Genomic DNA, 15,291 nt, shown 5'->3' on the forward strand with positions numbered 1-15,291 from the left:
ATCAGTGGAGAAAAAAACCCTAACCCTAACCCTAACCCTAACCCTAACCCTAACCCTAACCCTAACCCTAACCCTAACCCTAACCCTAACCCTAACCCTAACCCTAACCCTAACCCTAACCCTAACCCTAACCCTAACCAGCACACTCTATATTCCCGCAGCACGCAGCACACCTCTCCGCACTTCGCAGCGAAGAGAAATTTTTATATATAAGCAACGCAAGCAGACGTCTAAACAGCTGCAGCGGGGAGAGTATCCAGCCCATCGATGCAGTGCATGTTCCTGCCAATGACTAGTCCCGTCAGAGGCAAGGCGCACAAGCACACACAAAGCAACGCTAACCCTGATTGCTCAAGCGCCGCAGTGAAGGGAGAACGCCGCAGAGGAAACCGATCGAAGCTGGACAAAAGGCACGTGGACAAGAAACAACACCGCGGAAAGGCCCACCTCACTCACCGTGAGTGACGCGCAGTGGTTCTTCTCGGAAGACGTGCCGGTAGTCAAACACTCACAACAGCGGCGCGCGGCGCACGAAAGCCATGGCCCTCTACGGGAGAGCGCGCTGTCGCTCTGGAGATGTAGGCCAAGCCCTAGGTAGCCACGAAGTGGAAACGACTGTTCCCTTATCTGACTGCTTCTTGTCTGCTGCCTGGACGTTATTCGATGCGGTCTGCGGGCTATACTGTCGTGGCGAAGAGTTTAGAATATGGGAAACGGGGCACAGAGGAGGCGCAAAGGCTGATCAGCGGCACAGGTGCGCGGAAAGCAGAGGAGGGGTTTGAGGAGCAGTGACGCGGACGAGAAGAAATTTCGGTGCACTCACACACAGTGTCGGGTTCCTCTTCATCACCGACTGGCATTGTTGGTGCACAGAGACAGGTGCATATCGAGCAAGTGAGGTACTGCGCAGAGAGAGAGGGTGGAGCTAGCGCAACCGGCACACTCCATCCAGACTGTTTCTACTTTTGTCATTTTTTTTCTTTTCTGCCTCGTCATGAGAGGAACCCTCGAACCTATCCACAGCGCAAATAGGAGACAAGACAAAAGTTCAAGGCACAAAAACAGGGCGCGCAAAGCAGCATAGCAGCAACGCGATATGGCCAGCTGCGCTGGCAAGGAGGAGGATCACAGTTGAGGTGGAAAGCAAAGTAATGAAGGGGTAACAGCAGGGAGGAGATTATCGTGGGCCCCCACATCCGACCCCAGGTGCTCGTTACGGTGCAGAGCGAGGTAGAAGAATTGCTAGACACGCGTACCGCATCCCCTTCAGATGACGTTGAACTGCACAAGAAAGAAGCCGATCAGGGCGATGATGAGGAAGACGCAGCAAACGTACAAGAAACAGTTCATCGGGCGGGTCTCCTTCAAAAATTTTTTGAGGCGCCTGTTCAGGCCCCGCAGCTGCTCGGCGTTCTTGTCAATCACCTGCTCTGTTTCATCCAGCATCGCGTTCTGCATGTCAATCTGCGCGCCGATTTGAACGGCCAAGTCATGCAATCGGCCAACGCCCTCCTTAATGCGGCATAACCCTGCGTCGATCTTTGCGTCCTGAGCGGCGATCGTCTTCATCTGCTCTTTGGACTCCTCGTGTTCCTGGAGCATGCCACCACCTAAGGTGTTGTCCACCAACTCGACATCGCCTGGCCCCACCGTCTCGCCGTTGCCGTTATCCTTCCGCCGCATGCCGAGCAGCTGCTGGCGTAGCTGAGCGCGCTTGCCAAGCTGCATCTCCTGCACAGTGTTGATTTCTTCACGTCCCACCTCAACGCGCTGAGCCTCCATCTCCTTGAGGTTCTGCAGCGCGGAGACGCAGTTGTCGTACTGCGATCTTCGCCCCTCGTAGTCACGCTCAAGTAGATGGACCTTGTTTTCCTTGGGTTTCTTCTTCTTGTTCTCTTTTGCTAGCCGGCGCTCCGCCTCGAGCACTAACTTGTGAATCTCTTCTAGTGTTTCCTCCATGAGTCGGAGGTCCTTGCGAATCTCGTTGGACTGCACAATGGCCATATGGTCCTGTCCGTGCTGACGGCAGCCCTCGTTGCGCTCGTTGATGTTGTTCTTGGCCCGTGTGGCGGCTCTAACGAAGTCATTCGTCAAGTCCTGGAAGGGGTCGCCGGATATGTCTCGACTCTCTTTCTCATCCTTGGCCCCAGCCATCGCACGCACACGGTGAAGGCGACGGATGGTGTCGCGCAACGTTGAGCGCATCAACCCATCTGTGTTCGGAATGTAGTTCATTTTCGTGGTTGCTACGGGGGGGGGGGGACGGCTATGCTACGCGTGTAAATATACGGCCAAACGCTGCAACCAAAAGCACCGTGTAGCTTTATGTGTTTGTCTGTGCACAAGGAAGCATGCATGCAGACGTATCGAAGCTGGAATAGAGAGAGAGCAGCCTCAGTATCAAATTTTGCCTTGCGGAAAAAAAAAGAATTTAGAATAAAAGCATGATCAACAGCCCATTGAACACCACCGATGAACGCGCCAATGGCGCCGAGGAACGACATGAAGACAAGGATGTGCGGTGCAAGAGAGCGCGAATCGCAGATATCGTAGTCTAAACGTGCGCATGTGTGCATAGCCATGGAGACAGAGAGACCCTGTCAAGTGTGTAACCATCACAAACAGGTACCACGCCGTGGTGCCCTCCTCCACCTGTAGACAACAAGGGGGAGGGGTAGTATTCGCGCTAGAATGAAGAACAACAACGGCGTACAACACGCACGTCGAGCAGTATAGCCGAAGGTGGCCTTTATCTAGGCCGAGGACAGCAAAACAGGAGAATGAGCATACGCAAGATACGCAACACCGAGCGAGAGAGAGGAGGGAGTGTCCGGCATAGTGTGGCGCGCCGGTCACCGTCGTCTCCATGTGCTCTCGCCGTCTTGTGCATGATGTTGGCCGTCTTTCTGTTTTTTCGTGTGCTTCTCTTCTTCTGTTGCCACGATTTCGTCTATTGCGGCCGTCCCCGACCGTCGGTTGTGTTGTTGTTTGCTGTTGTTACTTACGAAAAGAAAAGGATGCAGGCACGGAGACGTGCACACAAACGCAAAACACACAGACAGAGGCCTTGGCGTGATGAGGACTACTGCGAGAAGCTCATCTTGACGGGGATATACTGTTGGGGGAGAGACGTGCGGAAAATCCTTCATCTTTGTGTGTGTGTGTGTGTGTGTGTGTGTGTTTCAACGGAGGAGGAGGAAGAGCCGCGCGTGGCGATGGTGGCCGTTTTGGGTGAGGCGAGTGAGGTGCGAAGAAAAGACTGCTGCCTTCGTCAGGATGCGGTCACGCATGTTGTGTTTCTCTTTGACACGAACAATTCTCGCTTGCTCAGTTGCCTCTCCTTCTCTCCTTGTCAAGACACAATGTGATTCGACGGTACGGAAGGGCACCTGTCTCTCACCACAAACGGTCTCACATTCACCAGCTTCGTCTACCACACGCCACCGCCGTTAGTCGGCTGGGAAGCACGGTTAAAGGGGACAGCGGACTGCTGCCGCAAGGCCGACTCGGGCACCTCGCTGGAACGGAAGCGAACGGGGAACGCATTGCCGGTGGCGCGCTGGTGCGCGAGAGGCACCGCCGAGGGGTACGAGTTGTACGGCGCCTGTGCCTGGGTGCCCATGAACGGCCGGGACGCCTGAACGCGCTCTGGGGCGTTGTTCCAGTAGTCGAACTGGCTAGCCGAAGGCCAAGCATGCTGCTGCTGGGGGGGCTGCTGAATGCGCGAGTCAGTGCCCAGGGACCACTGCCGCGTTCCGAGGTTCGCCGTGTCGGGGCGGTACACAGCGTGCTGCTGAACCGTCGGCGGAGGGGTCGGAGGCTTGCCGGCCTGGGCTGAGAACATGTAGAGGCCGCGCTGCGTCTCTGCCGTCTGCGTCACACGGGGAGGCAGCTTCACGGACACGACGCGTTCAATCTCCAGTACGTAGTGCGGCGCAATCACAAGCGCCACAGGCGCCGGCGGCTCAGGAATCGGCTCCATCTCCATCACGGCAGGGGCTTGGACGGTGTTTACCACCACCTCCTCCTCAGATGACTCCTCCGGCTGCGCGGGCACGGACTGCTGCACAGACTCGGGCTGCGACTGCGGCGGCTCCGGCGGCGGCGGCGGCGTCTGCACCTGTGACTGCGCCCTTTTCAGTGGAGAGGGGGTCTCTTTGGCGGCGAGGGCCCCAGCCCCCACGCTGGTGCGCTGACGCACCATATCCGCAAACGATGGGCCGCTACCGTTCTTCGCCCACGTCGACCCCGACGCAATGTCACCCTTCACGTGCACAACTGGACCATGCGCTTTCTCCTCGGTAGCTGGCTTGCTCCTCTCCACAGCGGCAGCCAGTCCCGCCTGCGGGCGGCGGGGACGCTCCTGGCGCTCTGGACGATCACGGCGATCGCCGCGCTCACCACGCTCACCACCCTCACGGCGCTCCGCATTGTCACGGCGGCGCTGCGGGCGCTCTGCGGGAGCACTACTGGAGTTGGCGGTTGGGGGCTTCGGCGAGTTCCGCTCTCTCGGGGCCTGGCGGGGCTCTGGCTTCGGGCCTGCGCTCATTTTCAAGAGAAAATTAGCACCTTTTCGCTCTTGACTTTTTTTGGAGCTCTCTGGTCCAACGTCGGGTGGTATCGCTTGTTACAAAGACGGAGGGGGTTAGAGAAAAACAAATAATAATCGCGTGTGTTCACTAGCTGCATGAATTGTGCGTGCGGGTGTGCGCATCGTGGCAGAGGAGTGAAGGGGGGCGGGTGGCGGCAAGGGAGAGAAATCGGGGGTGGTAGGGAGACGAGCTGAGGTGCTTGCCGGTCAAACGGGCCAGGTCCCTCGCGAGAACGAGATATTAATACGGGAAATCGGTAGGGAACATAAAACGGCGACAAGGGGCTAGAACAGATGCGCCTAGGTGAGAGCAAGCCGATGTTCTCCACGCGTGCCGCCGTCACCCTCGAACGCGTTTGCTACAGCGGGTGCATACACCGCAAGACGCCATCGACACCCCACACTCATCTGCGACTCCGCAGCAGAGGGGCATTGCTTGTTCAACTTCATGTCCAGTACGCTGTCACATACACTCCACGTTGAGGGAGGGGGAGGAGAAAAATAAAATATCGCGAGAGAAAAAAACTTGCATCTATGAGAGGGAGGAGTCAAGCAGATGCATGACACACACCGCCGGAGAAGGGGAGCGCCACGCCGCAGTCGCCGAGGTCAGCCGTCTGCGGCAGCCACCCTCCTACTCGCACGGCATCCGAAAAACCGGTTTAGCGGGACGCGCTCGACACGGCCTTCGTGCCCTCAGCCATGGCGTGCTTCGCGAGCTCCGCCGGCAGCACAATGCGCACCGCCGTCTGCACCTCGCGCGCACCCAGCGTGCGCTTCTTGTTCGCGCGAACAATCGACGCGGCCTCAGTGCAGATGCGCTCCATCACGTCGTTCACGTACGAGTTCACGATCTTCATCGTGCGGTGCGACATCGACATCTGGGCGTTGATCGCCTTCAGCGAGCGGCCCACGTACACGTTCCACGTGCGCTTAGGCTTGCGGTGCGACTTGTGCGGGTTGGAAGCCTTGCGGGAAGAAGCCATGGTGGTGTGAGGGGGGTGGGAGATGTAGTAGAGCGAGGGTGGCTGGACAGCGAAGGTGGGCTGGGAAGCTGTCGCAGAGCCCATGAGGAGAGAAAGCAGGTGGCAAGGGAGGGAAAAGTTGAGGAAGCCAGCGTGGCGGGAAGGCAAAGCGAGGAAGCATGCAGTGGTTACGGGAGAGGAAGACATGCCGCAAGGCGTCGGTACCGCAACGCCTCTCTTCACAGGGTGTATAGGGCGACAGGGCGAGAGGGGCATCATCGGCGGCGTAGCGAGCCGCAGGTGGCACCAAATGGCGTTACAGAATGTGTCTTGTGCTTTGCTCTGCGTTCAGCACGCACCGTCCACGTCGCGCAGCGATCAGTGCGACTGCAGGTCAAACAGGAAGAGATAAAAAAAAACTTGCATCTATGAGAGGGAGGAGTCAAGCAGATGCATGACACACACCGCCGGAGAAGGGGAGCGCCACGCCGCAGTCGCCGAGGTCAGCCGTCTGCGGCAGCCACCCTCCTACTCGCACGGCATCCGAAAAACCGGTTTAGCGGGACGCGCTCGACACGGCCTTCGTGCCCTCAGCCATGGCGTGCTTCGCGAGCTCCGCCGGCAGCACAATGCGCACCGCCGTCTGCACCTCGCGCGCACCCAGCGTGCGCTTCTTGTTCGCGCGAACAATCGACGCGGCCTCAGTGCAGATGCGCTCCATCACGTCGTTCACGTACGAGTTCACGATCTTCATCGTGCGGTGCGACATCGACATCTGGGCGTTGATCGCCTTCAGCGAGCGGCCCACGTACACGTTCCACGTGCGCTTAGGCTTGCGGTGCGACTTGTGCGGGTTGGAAGCCTTGCGGGAAGAAGCCATGGTGGTGTGAGGGGGGTGGGAGATGTAGTAGAAGGCTTGTCGTATGTAACTTGATGAAGGCACGCGCTGAGAATCTGTCAGTGAAGTGTTCGTTGATTTGGGCAGGAGAGGTAGGCCCGCCAATGGCAGCGAGTGTGCGCGAGAGAAAGTGAAAGCAAGAGAGCGGCGTTGTGTGTTGGACATGTCAGAGCAGCCGTTTCCTATGAAGGGGCACTGCGGCATGCATGGAGTGCGTTCTCTTCCGCAACTCTGCCCCACCACCACCGCATACGAGACGGCCCTCTCACCATGCGACAAACCGGAGCGGGTACGAGCGGAGAAGGAGGGAAACGGGGTATAAAAGGAAGCAGCTGCAACAGATACGGCGGCGTGCAGCACGAGCGTCTCCAACGCGGCGGTGTCACTTCCCGAGTGGAATGAGTCACACAGTGCAGCTGCTGATGAGCGTATTCAACCAATATGCTAATTTTCCTTTCAAAGACGTGTCACGAGAAAAACACTAAAAAAGTGACGAAAAGAAAAAGAGAGGCGAAATGGCGGTCACTCTCGAGGTACAAGACCTTCTCTGCTATCCAAACCTTAGGCGGTGGTCATCTCGGCAAGCAGCTCAGCATGCTCATCCGTCGGATCGCGGCTGGGCTCCGTTTCCGCCCAGAGGTCGGGCGTGAGGAAGCCGTAGGTCTTGCGCAGGGCGTAGAAAGTAGCCATGATCAGGTTGCCGTGCGTGCGGGTCTTGCCACGGGAGCTCGTGTACACGTCCTCGACACCGGCAAACTCGAGGATCTTCTTGGGCACGGGGGCGGCGACGATGCCGGTACCGCGGGGAGCGGGCACGAGACGGACGGCGACGGAACCGCACTTTCCGGTCACCTTCATCGGGATCGTATGTGGCTCACCGATCTTGTTGCCCCAGTAGCCGCGGCGCACCGGCACGATGTTGAGCTTGGCCGCAATCATCGAGGCGCGAATCGCCAGCGACACCTCCTTGCCGACGCGGGCACCGATGCCGATGTGGCCGTCACAGTCGCCGACGACGTTGAAGGCCTTGAAGCGGGTGCGCTGGCCGGCCGATGTGGCTTTCTGCACGGGGTAGATCTTCATCATCTCGTCGTGCAGCTGGCCCTCAGCGATGAGGGTGTCCACGATCTGGTGCTCCTTGATGGGCATCGAGAAGAGGAAGATCTCTTCCAGAGAGGTGACCTTCTGCGCCTTCACGAGGCGACCCAGCTTGGTGCACGGGACCCACTCTTTCTCCTCCCCCGGACCACCGCGGCCACGGCCACGGCCACCGCGTCCGCCACGGCCTCGGCCAAAGTTGCGTTCGGCGCGGGGGACGTCGGCGGCGGGCGCCTCCTGAGCAGGCTGAGTATCTGCCATGTCTTCCTTTCTAGGCGAAGACAGCTCATTCGTTCATATGAAGTTCCCGATTTGTGTGCGCGCATGCGTGCGAAGAAAGGGGTCAACACCAACAGAAGTGAGAGCAGTCATCGAGAGCAGGGGTGAGAGAAAAAGGAGGAGGTGAGGAGTAGAGGGCGACATCCGCGTAGCGCTGATTTCGCACTGCGGTGGCGTCTTTTTTTTTCCTAATCCCCGCCTCTAGAGTCTTCATGTAAAGCGGCACTTTTCTGCCTTCAATTTTGTGAGCAACCTTCCGCATGTGCGCGCGCGGGTATGCGCAGATACGCAGCTCGTTCCCCTTTCACCTGACACGAGGAGGGGAGCCCTGCGCATCCGGGAGGAAGCGAGCTCGACTGACGCAGAAAGGTATGCGAAAGCAACGCTGTCGGACAGCTTGTACACAAGTAGCACAAGGGCCTTTCCACCACACTGACACACACAAACACACATGCGGACAGCCTCTGGTGCGGCACTCTGAGTTCCGCGCTTGCTTGGCATGCCGTGGCACAGCAACACACAAAGGCGTGCGCCTCTTGCGTCCTCCTCGCTCCCATGCACGGCAACAGGAAGGGGACAGAAGAAGAGCGGACACACAGACACATGAGCGCATTCAGAGGAACAGGTCACCCGCCGCATGCGCATGGGTTTCCCGTTCTCCGTTATAGAGTCGAAGGCACGTAAAGGGCAAATGAGAGCGTTATCAAGTGACTTAGCCTTGCACCTTAGAAGAGCACGCGATGAAACAAACAGAGAGCGACGAAACAACAAGGGACAGAAGAGGAGAACAGAAAGACAGACACGAGCGCCCATGACAGTAACACGCAAGCGCCGACACACGGAGAGAGACAGGCGGGGAAGGAAATAAACCGAGAGGCGAGACGACGCAAAGAGAACGGGTACAAATACTTTTGAAAGATGAAATGCGGATCAGAAACCACGGGAGGAAACACACACACGAGGGGATAAAGGGAGCTGTGTGAGAGAGGGAAGAGGAGAGTGAGGAGTGCGGGGAATCACCTAAAAGAGGAGATGGGGACAAAAGCAGCCACCTCGCTCAACCCCTCCCCCGCTGCCGCTGTACTCAACATCGACTCGCCCCTGACTCGCTCACACAGACACAGAGACTGCAGTAGATAACCTGTCCCTCACCCCTTCTCACCCTCCTCGTTTCGCAAACAAAAAAAGTGCCCTCGACGGTAAGAGCTGGCAGTACGAAACCCTGAACGGAACTTTCAGAGGCGAAAGGATAATATGGCGCGCACCCAGACACATGGATAGGCGCCATGTCTTCTGCTGTGCCTCATCCTCCACGCAGCCCCCCTCCCCCACTCCCTTAGCTCTCCTCTTCTTTGGGAACCTTCGCACATGACATCCTCCAATAACGAACATTAGCTACCCTCCTTCTTTTCTCTGTCATATCGCGCCGTGCCGGCGGTGCTAACACAGTCATTGAGGATGGGGGAGAATAAGTGAGAGAAGGAGGGGGAGTGTGATGGACACAGGAAGGAGAAGGCCACAAGAGAGGGAAGCGAGTGTGATAGAGCAGAGGAAAGAAAGCACACGAAGAAGAGCGGAGCAGGAAAGACAAAGAGAACAAGACAGCAGGTGGCGAGGGGCCCAAGGGAAAGCCAGCAACGAAGGGCGTGCGCCACTACAATTTCGTGATGCGCTCTGCGAGACGCAAGAAGTTGCTCGGTACGAGACCACGACGGGCGTGAGACGAGTAGCTCCCACCCTCCACCGCCATCGCCTCGCACCAGCTGCCCTCGGCGTAGTTCTCCACCACAAACTCGTCACCCGCCTTGAAGCTCAAGCGCGAACCGTCGGCCTGTGGAGCCTGGTAGTCGTACAGTGCATAGTATACTCGGCGGGCACCGGTGCCACCACTTGGCCGCACCGCCTGTGAGGCACCGTACACGCCATTGGCGTTGTATGTATGTCCCCATGCCTCCGAGAGCGTCTCCTCCTCGCCCTTGTCTTCCTCCGTCAGGCGCGACTCGGCGTCGCTGGAGCGGATGCTCACCTCGTACTCGTCCTGGCTAATTACGTTTCCGTAGGCGTCCTCTGCTGGGCTGGTGATGCGATGCCGGCGCTGCGGCGGATTTGCGCGCTGCCGTGTGGCGATCCCGTACAGGACCTCGCCCAAAAGAAAAAAAGCAATGCAGAGCAGCCACGCCCGCCACCTGCTTGGGCCCCCGCTGGCGGCTTTGGCGGCCTGCTGGACCCCCGAAGCACCCGTCACGACCGCCTGCGTCTTGGCGACCGCGGCGCCGTACGGGTAAGTAGCGCCCATGCCCATTCCCATGCCTGGCATCCGCTCCTGCGCGTTGGAAAATGCGCGCACCGCCTTCATGCTATAGTAGGTACCGAAGCACACGCCGAAGAGCTCCATGGCAGAGCGGAGGCCCTGCACGAGCACGTTGGTGAGATGGCCCGCAATCTCCATCCGGGCCTGCAGGCGCGCTTGTCGGTGTTGCTCTCGCTGCTGCCGAATCAGCTGGCGTTCCTTCTTGTGCTCCGCCTGGATACGACGGCTGCGCTCCTCAGGTGACTCGTTCAGTGGTGGCAAAGATGCAGCGTGCTGGTGGATAGGGGACGCTAGCTGATTGGGCTGGTCCGCTTGCTGTTGCAAGGTGAGCGAGGATTGCATGCCGTTATTCTGAGTGCCGTCGGCGTTGCTGCCGAGGCTGTTGAAACCACCAAGGCTGTAGTTGGAGTTGGAACCGTACGGGTTGTTTCGGGCAAAGCTGTTGAGGCCACCGCTCATGCCGTGCGATGAGCCTCCCATGAGACCCGAGTTGCCGTACATGCCGCCACCGTATATGCTACTGCCCATGCCACCTAGCCCGCCGCCGTACATGCTGCTGCCGTACATGCCACTCAGGCCGCCGCCGTACATGCCACCCAGGCCGCCGCCGTACATGCCGCCGAACATGGTGAAGGGTCTAATAAGAGAGAACGTTGAAGATAGGAGAAAGAATTCGAGAGAAGCGTAGCCCACCGGCGCCACGATCGATTTCGACTCCTCCACGAGAAGCTAGGAGCTGCGTAGCAGAGAGATCATAGGCGTGTGTGTGCGAGAGAACGGGAGAGGAAGAGGGAGAAGGGAAGTGTTTCATCATGGCGAAGCCACTCATTGGCAGTGGCTCATGCCGCCCCGTGCGAACTCACTTCAACGCACGCTATCACACATGCAAAGCCGAGATGCGCATAGCTCTCTCTTTGCGTGGGCGTTTCGGCACCGCAGACGTGGAGGCACAAGAAAGCGGGGGAAAGGAGCCGGCTCCCAGCGAGGGATCTAGCATACAGTGTTTGGCGCTGAGAAGCGCGAACGCTTTTGTGTGTCCTAGTCCACGCGTTTCTCCTTCAACACAGCAGCGGGAGGAGGACGGAGGGGGATACGGACTGTTCACCGCACAACAACGCATGCATACCGCAGCAGACTGCGTTTCGCACTGTTTAATGTGCGTCCAGCACATGCTCACGAGCGAGCAGCACCGATGGAAACTCACAAGTGAGCGTTGTTTCGAAAGAAGAGTGGGAAAGGGAACTGAAAAAAAAAAGATAGAAGGGAAAGAAGAACAGAATGTGCGCGTGCATATGGGAGAGTTGCACGGGTGAGCAAAATGACCTTTGCGCACGTATTGTAAATTACATCAGCTGCGCCTTTTTTCCCTTCAGCAGTTTCGTCCGCGAGGCGAGGAAGAGGTGGGAGGGAGAGGGTGAAAAAAACACACGAGGAAAAACACCAACGAGGACGGAGCTGAGGGAGAAAAAAAGAAAAAAATACACAAAGCAACAACGCAGGAGAGCCACCTAACGGCCAGATGTATGGTCAACCGAAACACACACGGAGACGAAGGAAGGCGAAAGAAAGCAAGAGAGTGCAGGAGACAGCGAGAGGGATGCGGCGGTAGAGCGAGTGAAGGAAAAAGCTACAACTTCCATTCATCCAAGTTAATGGTCTGGCCAGAGTTCTTCGCAGCGCGCAGCGCCTCCAGCTTGGCCTTCATCTCCGCCTCGATGCGATCCGTCTCCCTCCGCATCGCGGACACCTCCTCCTCGTGTCTTCGCCTCTCCGACATCATTTGCGCAATTACGCGCTTCCGCTGCTCTCCCAACTCGGCTGTCGTGCGGTTACGCTCCTGCTCCGCAGCCTCTGCCTCCTTTTGCCGTTGGCGCTCGCGCGCCCTCTCAGCCTCTAACGCTCGCTCCTCCTCGGCGCGCTTGAGCTTCTCCTCGCGCGCCCGCTCTTCAGCCTTGGCACGCTCGTTGGCCTCGTGGAGCATTTGTTGCTCCTGTGCCTCGCGCACTTTCGCGTCTGCGCGGCGCACCGCGTCAGCCAGTTCCTGGCCGCGCTGCTTGTGCGCCATGTCGCGCGTAAAGCGGTGCTCGGCGGCGAGGTTAGTCACCTCAGCCCTTTCCTCCGCGAGGCGGCGACGCTCCTCGGCCAACTCGCGCTTCTGTGACGCCAAGTCACGCAGATGGCGCTCAACGTCCGCCTGCTGCTCACGCTGCACCTCCGCGTAGGCCTCCATCTGGGCTTTCTTCTCGGCTGCCTTCTGCTCTTTCGCCTCAGCCTCCCGCTTGCGTCTCAGCATTTCGCGCTCGCGCTCGCGCTGATCCTTGGCCTGCCTCACCTCCTCCTCGCGCTCCTCCTCTCGCCGGCGCTGCATGTCGCGCCACTCCTCAGCCCTGCGCTTCTCTTCGCGCTCGAGGTTCTTGGCATACTCAGCCTTCGCCTTGGTCACCTCCTCCGCCCGCCGCAGCTCTTCTTGTTTCTTTTTGAACCATTCGGCGAAGGTGCCTTCGGAGTTGACGCCGCGGAACCCACCATCTGGGGTAGCGGAGAAGGGGCTCTTTTTGTACTGCTCGTAGGCGTCCTTAAATAGCTGCTCGTCGGTGGCGTAGCGCGGCTTCCGCGAGGCGCCGGCGTCGGCACCGTAGGACGACGAGGGGTAGGCAGCGGGAGACGATGGCTGTGGCGCCGCCTGTCGGAACTGGTGAGCGCCAAAGCCACGGTCCCGCCGCGTCAGCTCCCGGTCGTAAGCCGAGCGCTTTGTGGGGTCATTGAGTGTTTGGTACGCGTTCACAACTAATTTGAAAATTGCCTCGCCGTTCGGGTTCTTGTCCGGGTGCAGCTGCAACGCCTTCAGCTTGTACGCTTGGCGGATCGCATCCTTGTTTGCAGTACGTGATATGCCCAAGATGGTGTAGTAGTCTTGTTTATCCATTGCTTCGTACGACAACGCGCATTCCCCGGTTTGAGTCGAGGGAAGGAGTGGGAAATGGAGAAGTCGCACAAACAGAGCACTGTGCGCGGCGGTGGTTACAGAAAGGAAGGCGGAGAGACAAAATAGACAAGGGGTAGAGAGATACGCACAAGCAGAAGAAGCTAGTGAAGGGTAGTGTGAGACACGCTGACTCCATAGCACGCACGCTGAGGCGGACAACGAGCCCGGCGCGCCTGGGCGTAGACACTCCATTGCGAGTCTCGACGCCGCACGGCGTCGACCTGCAGAAGTGGAGCACAGCGCATCTCCGCGGCCCTCATCACGCTGGCACACACACGCGCAGAGGCGCACACAGAAGCAGTGTCAATGAACACGATGGTGGCAATCACTGCATCACGCATAGGAAGAGCTGGAAGAACGACTCAGCACAAAAGTAGCTTCGCTGAAAAGAACCAAACCGCGAAGATGCCAGCATAGGCGATCAAAAAGAATTAAGAAAGCCCACGCACAATCACACGGGTGTGACGTACAAACATGTCCGCAAGGCAGCCTCACCCACGCGTAACCGACCGTGCACGAGGCAGGGGCACGTGCCGCGACAGGGTGCGGGGAAGAGAGGCGCCAGGGAAGGAGAGGAGATCGCAGGGAGAGATTCTAGGCAGTGTGCGGAGAGGGTTTGTGTGTGTGTGTGTGTGCGCGCGCCTTGACAGCTGTCTATTATGCATGCATCTCTCTCTACCTCGCCCGACGGAAATGTGCACCACAGCACCCACACGGCTCCGCAACAACGGAATATCCGAGCTTGAAAAAGATGCATGGCCACATCATGAAAACGGTGGCTTACTCTCTCTGCACTTCCTGCTCTGCCGCCCTTTTCTCCTCCTCGGCGTGCTCGTCCTCAAGGTCCAGCTCGTCCAGGAGCCGCTGTGAGTCCTTCAGCGCCTGAGGAAGGCGCGACAGCATAAAAAGCACGACGCATCCGAGAACGGCGGTCTCGCCCCACACACCAATGTACTGGTGCAGGAACTCCAACCACATAATGATGATGCGGTACTTGAAGGTTCCCAGCGCCATCTCCTGCCCCCAGCCACCGTGGCGGGCGCTAACGTGGCGCATATGCTCCGGTGGCTTTGCGCCATAGAGAAGGTAGTACTTGCGTGCATCAGGGTTCTCGATGATCTCATACGCGTCCTTCAGCTCCTCCAGCGCCATGTTGCGGTCCTCCTCGTCCTCCTCCGTCTCTAAGATCTTCTGGCGCTTCTCCTCGTATTTCATCTTGAGCTGAGCAGGGGTGGTGGACCGCACAGACTTGGTGTCCTTCGCGTCCAGCAGCACGCCAAAGAGCTCCCGATCTACCTGCGACGTCAGCTTTTGATAAGCAAGCTCTACCTGTTTGTTCTGCGCCTCACACGTGCGACCGCAGTGGACTAGCTGGCCGTACTTCTCCTGGTGATCCTGAAAGGCCCGCTTGATTTGTTGCCGCACCTGGTAGTTCTCGCGGCGGCGCGCCTTATCGGGGTCGTCGGCAGCCTTCCGCGACGACCCGTTCCCCTCAGACGCATCGGTCGCAGGTGGAACCGCCGTGTGCGTCAGGTTAAGGCGGCCCTCGACGCCGAGCGTGTGGTAGTAGCCCTCCAGCTCCTTGGCGTCCACAGCGCGCTCAGGGTTTAGGACCTCCCCAAAGCCCTTACCAGACTCCACCTGCGGCACCTCCAAGTTGTATTCCTCGTCGTACTTGGAGATTGTGAGGAGGAGGATGGCAGCGAAAACGAGAACGCCAAAGAAGTAGCGAAAACACTTGCCCGAGTCTTCGTGCCGCTCCACAAGCTCGCTCCATTCGGCCTGCGTAATGACGCCGCGGTTGGGGTCGCGGTTGCGCGCTGGGTGACCCGCATACCCGTACATGGGGTTCCTCTGCTGTCCGCCGCCCATGTTGCGCATGACAGCCTGTCGTGCGAGGAGGTCCTGTTGCACCCGCGCAGCACTCTCCTCTAGCTTGACGCGCCGATTCAGCGACTGCTGCTGCCGCACCTGGGCCGCTTTCGGCTTCATTGCACGGCGATACGGTTGTTCTGGTCACTTGTGTGTCGCTGTCGCAGACAATGCTTGACGCTCTTCTCGAGAGAAGAAGCGAGATGAAGAGAAGGAGCGGGTGTACGAGTCGTTGCAGTGAGGGAAGACCCGCTCTGGCGTCAGATGTCCGTTGGTCAGGGTCCGTCCCGT

The 15,291-nt window shown here is 58.7% G+C and overlaps 8 protein-coding genes across 8 annotated transcripts; all 8 read right to left on the reverse strand.

Annotated features, from left to right (window-relative positions):
- Nucleotides 1-1,266: 1,266 nt before the first annotated feature.
- LINJ_19_0010 (conserved hypothetical protein) lies at nt 1,267-2,154 on the reverse strand (the record flags this gene model as incomplete). Its single annotated transcript, XM_001464944.1, has 1 exon — nt 1,267-2,154. One exon carries the CDS (start codon nt 2,152-2,154, stop codon nt 1,267-1,269), a length of 888 nt encoding a protein of 295 aa, XP_001464981.1.
- Nucleotides 2,155-3,430: 1,276 nt separating this feature from the next.
- Nucleotides 3,431-4,204, reverse strand: LINJ_19_0020 (conserved hypothetical protein; the record flags this gene model as incomplete). Its single annotated transcript, XM_001464945.1, has 1 exon — nt 3,431-4,204. The coding sequence occupies one exon, from the start codon at nt 4,202-4,204 to the stop codon at nt 3,431-3,433; it is 774 nt and encodes a 257-aa protein (XP_001464982.1).
- Nucleotides 4,205-5,253: 1,049 nt separating this feature from the next.
- On the reverse strand, nt 5,254-5,661 carry LINJ_19_0030 (histone H2B; the record flags this gene model as incomplete). Its single annotated transcript, XM_001464946.2, has 1 exon — nt 5,254-5,661. One exon carries the CDS (start codon nt 5,659-5,661, stop codon nt 5,254-5,256), a length of 408 nt encoding a protein of 135 aa, XP_001464983.2.
- Nucleotides 5,662-6,112: 451 nt separating this feature from the next.
- LINJ_19_0040 (histone H2B) lies at nt 6,113-6,436 on the reverse strand (the record flags this gene model as incomplete). Its single annotated transcript, XM_003392360.1, has 1 exon — nt 6,113-6,436. One exon carries the CDS (start codon nt 6,434-6,436, stop codon nt 6,113-6,115), a length of 324 nt encoding a protein of 107 aa, XP_003392408.1.
- Nucleotides 6,437-7,015: 579 nt separating this feature from the next.
- Nucleotides 7,016-7,813, reverse strand: LINJ_19_0050 (40S ribosomal protein S2; the record flags this gene model as incomplete). Its single annotated transcript, XM_003392361.1, has 1 exon — nt 7,016-7,813. The coding sequence occupies one exon, from the start codon at nt 7,811-7,813 to the stop codon at nt 7,016-7,018; it is 798 nt and encodes a 265-aa protein (XP_003392409.1).
- A 1,672-nt stretch (nt 7,814-9,485) lies between these two features.
- On the reverse strand, nt 9,486-10,769 carry PEX13 (putative peroxin 13; the record flags this gene model as incomplete). The annotated part of the gene is made up of 1 exon (XM_003392362.1): nt 9,486-10,769. The coding sequence occupies one exon, from the start codon at nt 10,767-10,769 to the stop codon at nt 9,486-9,488; it is 1,284 nt and encodes a 427-aa protein (XP_003392410.1).
- Nucleotides 10,770-11,769: 1,000 nt separating this feature from the next.
- LINJ_19_0070 (conserved hypothetical protein) lies at nt 11,770-13,068 on the reverse strand (the record flags this gene model as incomplete). Its single annotated transcript, XM_003392363.1, has 1 exon — nt 11,770-13,068. The coding sequence occupies one exon, from the start codon at nt 13,066-13,068 to the stop codon at nt 11,770-11,772; it is 1,299 nt and encodes a 432-aa protein (XP_003392411.1).
- An 840-nt stretch (nt 13,069-13,908) lies between these two features.
- Nucleotides 13,909-15,120, reverse strand: LINJ_19_0080 (conserved hypothetical protein; the record flags this gene model as incomplete). The annotated part of the gene is made up of 1 exon (XM_003392364.1): nt 13,909-15,120. The coding sequence occupies one exon, from the start codon at nt 15,118-15,120 to the stop codon at nt 13,909-13,911; it is 1,212 nt and encodes a 403-aa protein (XP_003392412.1).
- Nucleotides 15,121-15,291: the final 171 nt, after the last annotated feature.

This window comes from Leishmania infantum, chromosome 19, assembly GCF_000002875.2.
Source record: "Leishmania infantum JPCM5 genome chromosome 19".
Lineage (NCBI taxonomy): Eukaryota > Euglenozoa > Kinetoplastea > Trypanosomatida > Trypanosomatidae > Leishmania > Leishmania infantum.